This window comes from Passer montanus, unplaced genomic scaffold (assembly GCF_014805655.1).
Source record: "Passer montanus isolate IOZ18808 unplaced genomic scaffold, ASM1480565v1 scaffold41, whole genome shotgun sequence".
Classification (NCBI taxonomy): domain Eukaryota; kingdom Metazoa; phylum Chordata; class Aves; order Passeriformes; family Passeridae; genus Passer; species Passer montanus.
Window position 1 is genome coordinate 6,543,867 of NW_024368930.1, and position 11,107 is coordinate 6,554,973.

An 11,107-nucleotide genomic window follows, 5' to 3' on the forward strand; every position below is an offset into this window, starting at 1 on the left:
AGCCAGCCTGGAGATTCCTGCATTCCCATTTCAGGATCCAGCACAGCCTCTGCTCTGGGGGAACCCCACTTCTGCCGGGACCCCAACACGGCCATGAGCACTCTGGCGGGAGCAGGTGCAGCCCACACCGAGCCCTTCCCGCTGAGGCTGCTCATCACCACGCTCCTTCTCCGCTTTTCCTCCTGCACCCGAGCCACCGGTGCCCCCGGCTTTCCACACTGGTGCCACTTGGGCCCTTTGGTGCCCGGTGGGTGCAGCGTCCCCTGCAGCAGCCCCTGCCCACCCCAGTGCCAGCTGGCCCTGGGATCAGGCGGGAGCGCGAGAGGAAAGCGCCCAGCATCTCCCCGGATCCAACGCCCCCGGGGCAGCGGGGAGGGGGTGCCATTCACCCCCTGCCCGTGTGAGAGCGGCTCGGGGCCGCCCGGAGCTGGGTGAGCGTGCAGCCGGGGCTCGGAGGCAGCGGGAGGGAGGCGCTCGGGGGAATCAGTCAGGTGTGGACGAGGTATGAGGGGAGGCAGGGATGGAGCCGCACTCGTGACAGCGGTGCCGAGCGCTCACGCGCATCCCTCCTCCCGCCGAGATGCAGCAGGGCCGGCCATCCCTCTGCTGCGTCTCCACCATCCGCAGCTCTCAGGGACCACCCGAGCCAGGTGAGGGGTCTTCAGGGCATGGCCGGGGGGCTGTGGGGACAGCGGGCCTTGGGGGAGATGCTGCATGCTTGTTCCTGGCCGGAGGGCACAGCCTCCGGCTTAGCGGAGAGGGGCGGAGGGGATGGAGGGCGGCTGGTTGCTCCTGGGGATGCTGTGGCTGCTCCCTGTGCAGGGCACGGAAAGGGCAGCTCGTGTTGGATGTCACCCCCATGTCCACGCGTGGAACCAGCCCAGAGCTGTCCTGACACAGAACTCCTCTGTCCCCATCCTTTCCTCGCTCTAAAATGCTCCCACATGCCCTGCTCACCCTCCCTACCGTCCCATGTCGAGTGCTGCCAGGTGATTGGAAAGTTGGGATGCAAGGGCTGGGCCGGGGAAACTGAGACTGTGGAGGAGCTGCTGGAGCCAGGGCCTCTGGGCTGCAGGGCAGCCACTGCCTGCTCCAGTGGAGAGCCATGCCCCCGAAGCTCCCAGAGCTGCCTTTCTTCCCAGATCGTTTTTCCTTTCCACTTTCACCTGCTTTCCCATCTGCTCCCACTCCTGGCATTGCCTCCAGCAGAGTTTGCTGCAGGAGCAGAGATGCCCATGTCCTGCTGCTGGAGGCAGATGCTCCACAGCTCCCTATGGATGTGGGTCCTGCTGATGGTCAGAGCTCCCTTCCCTCCACTCCCTGTAGTCCTGGGGAAGCCCTGGCACAGCTGAAGGACACACCTCTGGCAGCAGCCCCTCCAGAGCTGCCAGGTTTATATCTGCCCCAGCACCCAGTGGGATGGACAGGTTCCAGCTCGGAGGTATCCCAGCACAGCTGCAGTGCTCAGGGTGACAGGAACGGGACAGTGGCATCTCAGACATCCCTGGCTGGAGGAAGCACAGCCCACTCTGGTCCTCACCCGACAGGCTCAGGGTGTCTGAGACTGCTGGAAGTCACCCAGGACAAGTGCAGAGACCACCCCTACCAGTCCTGCCTCTGCTCCCCACTGAGACTCTCCATTGATCCCCTTCCACCTTGTTTTCTCTAAAATCACTTCCCCAACAATCAGACAGGTCCCCTGCCTCAGTTTCCCCATGGCAATGCTTCCTGCTGGGTGTGTTTAAGAAACACTGTGTGATGTGGTGGGACAGCCCTTTTTTGCTCTATTTTGCCTTATTTTTGGCCAGTTGTTCTCCTATTGCATAAAGGTGTACTTGAATGGTCTCTTTGAAACCTCTTCCCTCTTAAAACCTGCTAATTAGGAAAATGAGCTGCATCACGATTTCTCCAGCCCTCCTGCTCTCCCAGGGTAGTTTGCCCTGGAAGTGGGTCTCCTTTGGGAGCTGCTCTGCTCTTGGAGGTGGTTCATGACTGGCCTGGCTCCCCGTGGTGGGAGCAGGTGAGCTGGGGGATGCTCCAGTCTTTGCTTCCGCAGATCAGAGCTGCTTATGTCAAGCTGTCTGGCTTTTATCCGGAGCAGACAGAGCGTGAGCCCCTAATACCCACTCACCCTCCTCCTGTGGCAGCTGGGTCCCTTCAGCCGCCCTCAAGGGAAAGCTTTGCAACCTCATTGTAACCCCAACACCCCCAGCTTGTTAAAACACAAGGAATTGGACTTTGACGATCTTTGTGGGTCCCTTCCAACTCAGGATATCCTATGATTCTATGAATAAGGGACAAAGAGCACTCGTTGTGGATAAATGTCTCTTTGTGGTCATGTGTGTTTGGCCATCACTGGAGTGCACAGCAGCTGTCCCCAGGAACCCATGGTGTGTGCTGGGGGACCAGCCTGCATTCCCTTCTCCACCAGGCTGCCCAGGGAGGGTTCCTCTGATCCCCTTCCCTCGGTGGTGGCAGTTCACTGTCAGCCTGGACCATGCAGCTTCCCTGGGCCTCCTCCCTGTCCCTGTCCCAGCAGGGTGGCAGTGACAAGCAGGAGGTTCCCACCACGTGTTGGGGATCAGCTGCAGGTCCCGCGTCTGCTCGGCTGGCGGGTGTCAAAACAAGCGTCGCTCGTGAGGGGTTTGTGTGGGCAAACATCTTGTCGGGTGCCTGCTGGATCCCAGCGCCAGCTGGCAGCGCCTGTGCTGGTGGATTTTCTTCTTGGCAATGGGAAGGGAAGGCAAGAACGGGGAGTTTTTGGAGAGAGGGGCCCACAGCCTGAGTTTGGCAGGTCCCATGGGGTACAAAAGGCAATTTTGGGTGCCCTAGCATGGGGTGGATGGGCATCGTGGCCGTCTCTCACCCCCCTTCCCTCTGCAGCCGCCGCTGCCGCCTCTGCTCACTTCAGCTTCTGCCGCAGCCTCCTGGAGCACACGGTGTCGGCCGAGAACCTGAGCTACCGCCTGCAGCGCTCGGCGGGCAGCAGCCTCACCTGGCACGACGGCCGCAGCCAACGCCCCGACGGCGCCCGCACCGTCAAGCTCCTGCGGCAGCCGGGCACCGAGGGCTCGCAGGTACCCGCTCCCCCGGGCACGCCAAGGGGAGCACGGCTCCCGGTGTCTGCCTGACCCCCGCACGAGCCTCTCCGCTTTCCCTGCAGGATCAGGACTTCAGAGTTTGCTGGAAGTCCTCAGGATTGCTGGGTGTTTAGTTGTAGTGACATGTATAAATATGGTTGTGTGTTTTCATCAGGCCTCGTGCTGTACTGGGGTCAGCTCTCTGTGTCACCTCCCCTCTGTGCATCACCCACCCTCCCACCCGCAGCTGGGACTTAATGCCATTTTGCATTAAGTATGCCAGGACCAAATTCCTTATAATGCCTTAAAATCGCTGAGCGCCTGTGTGTGTCTTAGCCAAGTTTGGACCATTGTTTTCCTGAAATTTGAAATTTTATTGTACTATGGAGGCTGTGATCCAAAGGTTTCCATCCATTCACTGCTGCACAGACACAGGAAGGAACATCATCCCTGCAGGTGCTTCCTACCCCTCCTTAGCACCCTGGGAGTCAGATTCAGAGTGGCACACCCAGACAGTGAAAGCTGGAAAGAAAAGAGGGAAAATCCAACTGCCTGGCTTCCAGCTGCCAGCATGGAGATGCTTTCAGGGCCTCCTGTCTGGTTTGGCTTCAGAAGGGAGCAGGGGCCCCACAGGGTCATGATGCTCCAGGGGAGACAATGTCCCAAGTGCTGGTGGCACTGTCCCATCAGCTCCAGGTGGCTCCTGCATGGGGACACACCAGCCACTCTCCAGCTGCCAGCTGTGGCTTATCGTGGCTCTCCCTCCTCCACCTCTATGTGCTGCCCAGAAGGATTTGGTGAAAGGTTCTTAATTTGCCGTAAGCGAAGGAAAATCCCAGAGCGAAGGGAGGTGATGCAAGTTGCTCCTTGCAGTGCCCAGGGATGGCTCCCACCCCCCGGTTCCCCCTGCCACCTCCTGCCTTCCTGCCAGAGCAGCCTCCCAGCCTTCCTGCCTGCTCTCCTCCACACCGGCGCTCGATATTCACGGCTGAGAGTTTATCAGAGAGACAGCGCGGCTCAGCCGGCTGGAAAACAAACCCACGATCCCTTTACACCTCCCCTGCCCCTCTGGGGAGCGCAGGGGCTCACTTGGGGACCCTCCATGGGGAGCGGGGAATGCACGCCGAGCAGGCAGCAGCTTTAGGGATGCTGGGACGGTCCCCGGTGCGGGGCCGTGTCTGATCAGTGATGTGCGTGCAGCCGTGTGCGTGCCCAGGGAGATTGTTTGTCACCTCTTCCCCCGTGCCTCGGAGGGTTAGTTGGATAATAGCTGTGGGAAGCTCCCGGGAAGCTGGTTGTTATTCCCCCCAGCCCCTCCGCTTCTCATCATCACTCGTTAGTGAATCCGGAGCAAATCGCCTCCTCCTCCTCCTCCTCCTCCCCACGGCACACTCTCCGGCGCGCTCAGCCGAGTGTGAAGGGGCCGCGCAGCCGGCGCGGGCCGGGGCTGCTCCCGCAGGCAGGCGACTCCCGGGATGCGCCTGGTGGAGCCGGGCAGCTGCCGGGGTGTCCCCCAAAGCTGAGGGTTTGGTTCAGAAGCTGAATCCTGTGCATTGTCTAATGGATTTTCCATCTACTTTGGAGACGGACTCCTTGCTTATTCATGTACAGCCTCCCAACTTCGCCTTCTTCCTCTTGCTTGGATGTTCCCAACGAGCTCTGCTTGAGGAAGAGTTCCTTTCCAAGCTCACAGGCTCCCCTGGGCACAGGCAGCAGCCCCACCAGGCTGGCCACGCTCCATGGCAGTGAGCACATCCCAGCCCAGCTGCCCTCCATGCCTCCTCTGCAGCATCTCTCAGGAACGTGTCATTAGTTTCAGTGACTGCGGGATGTCTGGAGTCCCTCTTACACTAATTATCCTGCTCCTTTATTAGACATGCTTAATTAGCCAGCGTTCACACGCAGGGGTCGGTGTTGGCACACCGAGGGCCACACGCTGCCGACCTTTCCCGTGCCCGTGTGTCGTGCATCAGCTGCTCTTCCTGCTCTGTCCTGGCCGTGTCCGGGGCATCGGTGAGCCCTGGCAGTCCAGTCCCCTTGTGCTGTGGGAAGCAGGGATGCCTTTTCCACCCCAATTTGCTGTGACCCAGCCCAGGACAGTCCCAGCAGCTTGGGCACAAGTGGATGCTTTGGAGCAGTGATGTTTGCTGGTGCTGCTCAAGGATGAAATCTCAGCAGTGGACAGCTCACCAATCTCTACTGGGTGCTAAAAGCAGAGAAAAGGAGATTGCTGCATCCTCCAGCCCCATTTCCCAGCCAGTCTGGAAGATTCCTAGGAGAAGCAGGCTTGCTCCCTGTGCAGTCACAGCTCAGGATGTGTGATTTTCTCTGTATGAGATAAGTTCAGGCTGCAGCAACCTTGCAAGGCCAGAGTATCTGTGATGGAAGGAGAGAAAATGGAGCTGCCAAGTGGCTCAGGGTGAGACTGGGCGGCTCAGAGTGAGATTGGCCACTGCAGCAGACAGCTGGAGGGAGGGAAGGTGGGGTGGAGGGATGCTGTCAGAGAAGCCCCCTCTCCCTGTGGGCATAGCTCAGTACTGTGCTGGCATAGCTCAGCAGGTGGTGGAGGTGGCCAGGGCACACTGAGATGCTGGAGGCTGTGACCCTGCTTTATCCTGGGTGTCTCTGAGCATAGCAGCACCCCAGGAACAGCTGTAGGATTCAGAGGTGGCCTTGGACACCTGCAAGGCTGCAGGACCTTGTTGTGACCAGTCAGCTCAGGGCTGAAGGGGGTTGAGAGGGAGAGAAAAGGAGAGTCCTTCCTACTCCAGGGTACCAGGTGGCTGCTGGCTGCTTTCCTGGGGAGTGCTGGTGGGGATGGGTTTGCATCAGCACCAATATCTGGTAGGGATGGCTTTGCACCAGTTCCTACTCTCCTCCAGGATTTCACTGGCTTCATCCCCACTGAGAGCTTCCAGCAAATGCCCATCTATGCCTGGTGAGGTGGGACCCTGAGGACCCCAGGACATCTCCTGAGCCTGCGCAATGCTCTGCTGGGCTGGGAGATGTGCAGGAGAGGGAGTTGGGTCTCTTGTCTGCAACAGGAGGCCTGGGAAGTTTAAAGTGTTGGGTTTATGTATGGTAGGACAACAAATTCAAACTCCCATCCTCACTCTCCGTGCCCCCCTTACTGGTCCCTCTGATTTCAGGGTGAGCCCAGAGGCTCCAGAGGGTGTGGAGCCAAAGTCTGCCAGCACCACCACAATCCTATGCAGCCAACCAGCATTTCCCCCATCCCCATGCACTGATTTCTGTTTTCCTTCTCCCAGGGTTGAATCCCACTAAGGCTCTCCCTTCCCACTCCCCTCAGGTCCGTGGCTGTGACCACTATGGCATCTACCACACCAGCCCCACGCTGGGCAGCCTGGTCAAGCCAGTGGTGCTGTGGACCCAGCAGGATGTGTGCAAATGGCTGAAGAAGCACTGCCCACACAACTATCTCATCTACGTGGAGGCGTTCTCCCACCACGCCATCACAGGTACAGAGTGTCCTCTGCACTGTTTGCCATTGGCACATGCTCCTGGGAAAGGCTGTTTGGACACTGGTGGTTCAGAAGATGGACATACCCCCCATTTCTGTCCCCTCTCCCCATGAGATGCAGCCAGGGGGAGAGCAGGGGACACAGTGACACTGACCCAGGCTGGGCAGGAGGCATCTGCCACCTGGGTGAGCTCCAGGACAGGCTGGAGGCTCTTTAAAATTATTAAATTGGTTTATAAGACAGGGAAGAGTCTTCTCATCACCAAGTTTAATATAATAATAGTATTATTAAAATTTTTGAATACGGAAAATTTTTGCAGAAGAGAAAAATCTCTGCCCATTGGAGTCCAAGTTTCAAAGGTCTTTGTCCGGGTCCAAATCCAACTCCCAATCAAGTCCTTCAAACAGACTCACCTCTAGGATCTGCTCCCTCCCCTTTGCTCCCCGGGGACAGTGGCTTTGACCTCTGTGTAAGAGCATCATTCCAGCCCAACTTCAATATGTGCAAGGCCAGACTGAGCTCTGCCAGGGCCAGGGGAGGGTGGCAGGGAAGTGAGGGCAGGAGCTGCCTGGGGGGGATGCAAAATCCTAATGCAAAAGCTCAGCCAGCCCTTGCTCAGGCAACAAAGGCAGCATTAGTGAGTGTACGCTGAGAAGCAAGGACAAAAGCTGGTTTAGAATCCCTCCTGTAATAGCCCCAGACTGAGGGGACTGGAGCACTAATGTGTTGTGATGGGCACCCCCATTCATTGCCCCGGGACCAGCAGCCTGTGTGGGGACTCTGTGCTCGGAAAACATCTCCTCGTGTGGGAGGTGGAGCGGAGAAAGGAAAGCTGCTGCTGCCTGCGGGGATGGGTTACAGGATTGTGCTGCTGATACCTGGCAGAGGCTGGGGACGTGAGCTGCCACCCGGCTCTCTCTGAAAGGGACAGCACAAACCAGAATGGTTTGGTTGGAAGGGACCTGAAAGTTCACCTCGCTCCACACCTTTGCCATGGGTAGGGACAGCTTCTGCTAGACCAGGTTTCTCTAAGCCTTGTCCAGCCTGGTCTTGGACACTTCCAGGGATGGGGCAGCCACAACTTCTCTGGATAACCTGTGCGAGGGCCTCACCACCCTCACAGGGATGAATTTCTTCCCAACATCCAGTTTAACCCTATCCTCTGCCAGTCATTCATGCTCACCCTGCTCCTCCACACACCACTGCAGGCAGTGAGACAGCACTCCCTCCTCGTTCCTCCGTGCTGATGGGCTCCCCTTTGTGTTGCCCTTTCCTGGAGTCATCCCCGCTGCAGGGGGCTGGTGGGGCACCGAGCATTCCGTGTTTGCAGGCCGGGCGCTGCTGCGGCTGAACGGGGAGAAGCTGCAGCGCATGGGGATCGCGCTGGAGACGCAGCGGCAGGAGCTGCTGCAGCAGGTCCTGCAGCTCCAGGTGCGCGAGGAGGTCCGCAACCTGCAGCTGCTCAGCCAAGGTAGGGCCAGCGGGGCAGCCAGGCATGGGCTGTGGCACACAGGGATGGGTTGTGGGGTTGTTCAGGGAGAACAGGGGGGAGCTGTGGTGCACACACAGCCCAAAATCCATCAGTGGCTTTTTGCACGCAAGGGAAGAGATTCTCTGGGGCTGGTAGTGGGTGGGCTGCGACGTGCCTCCCTGCAGGATGTTTATTCCTTCCTCTCCCACCTTGTTCCAGCTTCTTTTGGAAATGTCTCCTAGCTGATCCGTCTGTTTGGCAGATTGCACCAACACTGTGAACCGAGCTCCGCTGGGATGGGCTGTGCATCGCCGATACGAGACCTGAGCCACAGGCTTGGAATAAGAAGAGACAGCTTCCCAGACACTCCAGGGCTCCTCTCCCGCTTCTTCCTTCTCTTTCTTTTAAAGGAATACATTCCTGTGAAGGGGTGGAAGGTTTCTTCCAGCAGACATGGCTCTTGGCTGGAGGAAAATCAGCAAACCAGCTGCTGGGACAGATGATGAACTTCCATCCACCTGAGCCTGATGGTTCACAGGGAAAGAGATGGAAAAAAGGAGATGGCAAAAGGCAGGGCTCAGCACTGTGGAGAAAGGGAACGCCGTGATTCCAGGGACAGCTCAGAGCCATGTGCAGGACATTGAAGCATTATGCACTTGGGCAACATCCCAGCACCCAGCAACTCGTGTCCATGCCTCGGAGCCTATTTAGGGAGCTTTGGTTTCCTCATCAGACTGGGCTGCCTTCCAGCGTCCGGGGAGGTGACGTTATCAGTAGCAAACAAGATGATACAACCAGACAAAAAATTCAAAGCGGGGCCAAGACCCCAGCACCCAGCTCCACTTGGTGAGTTAAAAAGGGAGCTGAGTCATCAGAGCTGGAAAATCTGCAAGTAAAAGCAGGTTGGGTATACCAGGAGCCATGGCCTGGAGGAAGCTGTGCCAAGAGCTCATCCTTCATCCGCTGGCAGAGCCCGTGCAGAGGCTGGGGGGAGCAGGGAGGGTGCTGCTGGCTGGTTGTGGGGGCTGCCCAGGGTGGGGCTGGGGTAACACGGGGTTCCAGGTCTTCCCCAGCTCCTGTGCCTAGTCCTGCTCTGCTCCATGCTCCCACCAGCTCTGCAGAGCTCTGCTCATCCAGGCATTGGCAGGTTCCTGTCCTGACCTCCTGCCCAAGGGCTGGCGATGGTGCCACCAAAGCCAGGCACCTTCCTCATGACCTTCACCATCATTACAGAGAAAGTGTTTGCTGTCAGGCCCCCATCTCCCAAATTCTCCCATACAGAGCTACAGACTGCCCTTGTGGACAGATAAGGAAAATCCATGTGTAAATCAGGATTTTTGGCCAGGGTGGATGCTGTCACCTCCCCACATTCCACCTCAAGTGGTGAGGGTAGGGCTGTGGGGGTCCAAAAACAGCAGCACCTCAAAACCCCTGGGGCACTGGGATGTGGGGGCAGGTCATGGTGCTCCCTGGCCAGGCATCCTCCAGCCTGCTTCTCCACTGGTAATAAATTAGAGACTGTTATTTTAACTCTCTGCTCTTCTGGCTCTTCCCATACCTGAACCTGCCCTCTGAGTTTGGTCCCTCCAGTCCTTCCTGGGGATGCTCAGGAGATGTCTACAGCCCTAAATCCCTCCATGCTAGGCTGAACATCTTCCCTCTCTGCCTGTGGGTCAGGGGTCTATGACCTTCAGCTCTGTCTGCAGGGAAGCAGCTCCAGGGCTTTGCTGTGTGTAGCCCCTGGTACCCCAGGACACAGGAATTAGAATTTCTTCCTCTTTCCATACTGACCTTTTCTAATATGCAGCAAAATTTGCTCTTCTCACCTCACCGGAGACTCATGAGCAACAGAGCTGGGAGAATTTATTGAGTTTAAAGAAAAGGAAAAAGAAGCCAGGAAAAAGAAGGCAGGAAAAATCCCATCTTCCCCACGGTGGGGTTTGTTTCTGTCCTGGGGGGGCAGTGGGAGGCGTGGGGAGGCACGGGGAGCTGCGGGGTGACGGGGGGCAGAAGCCCAAGGAGCAGATCACGGCTGCAGGTGTGTGCACATCGTTAGAGGGAGACGCTGAGCTTCTCTCCAGAGCTTGGGAGCTGCACGGGGAGAAATGCCTGCTCCAGGCTCCAGCAGGGCTCATGGAGTAAGCTGGTGGAGATTTGGCTTGGAATGCAGCTGGGGTGCACAGAACAGTGCTGGGGCTGCCCTGGACTGTCTGGAAAAGGCTGGGTTTTCCCCAGATCCTGTCCCAAAGCCTGGCTGCCCCATGCTGTGCTCCTGAGGATGCTCTGGCTCTCTCCAGCTCCTCAGCATGGAGGAAAGGAGGCTCAGAAGAAAGCAGAAACGTGACCTATTGCACTCGACCAGAGCCCAAACCATGGCCCCTGTTCAGGTGTCTTTCTGACACCCACCAGTACAGGATGAGGTGGAGGAGCAATGTGAAAAAATATTGCCAGGGCTGGCAGGAGGATGCTGTCCTGCCCCCAGTCCCCTGCTCTGTGTCTTTGTTCTGATGAGGATGGTGATGGTGATAGCAGAGCATCTTTGCAGGCTGACTGCTCTGGCAGTGTCTGGTGCCACCTAATGCCCATGGCTTGTCCAAGGGGCACCCAGGACTCTGCCAAAGGCAGCAGGGATGCATCCAGGACAGCCCTGACACGGTTTTGACTTCAGTAGCTGTGGGCATACAGCAAAATGTGTCTGCTTGGTGGATCCAAGAAAGGAGCAGAGCATCTTTGCAGGCTGGCTCTGAACTACTGCTCTGGCAGTGTCTGGTGCCACCTAATGCCCATGGCTTGTCCAAGGGGCACCCAGGACTCTGCCAAAGGCAGCGGGGATGCATCCAGGACAGCCCTGACACAGTTTTGACTTCAGTAGCTGTGGGCATACAGCAAAATGTGTCTGCTTGGTGGATCCAAGAAAGGACAGTTCTCCTCGTGGGTGAGAATTTGGGGTGGTGAGTATTGCACCAGGACCCTGGGAACTGGAGGCAGATGCTGCTCTGGATCCTCTCAGACTGAGGCACAGCTTGGTCACTCCTCATCTTCTGCTGAGCAAGAAAAATACCTTCTATTTGTCC

The 11,107-nt window shown here is 57.7% G+C and overlaps 1 protein-coding gene across 1 annotated transcript; it reads left to right on the top strand.

Annotated features, from left to right (window-relative positions):
• The first annotated feature begins 504 nt into the window (after positions 1–504).
• On the top strand, positions 505–9,659 carry SAMD10 (sterile alpha motif domain containing 10). Its single transcript, XM_039719544.1, is given in 6 exon segments — positions 505–542; positions 544–650; positions 2,884–3,077; positions 6,391–6,559; positions 7,893–8,033; positions 8,296–9,659. Coding segments are annotated over 6 exon segments (714 nt in total). The 3' UTR covers positions 8,361–9,659.
• Positions 9,660–11,107: the final 1,448 nt, after the last annotated feature.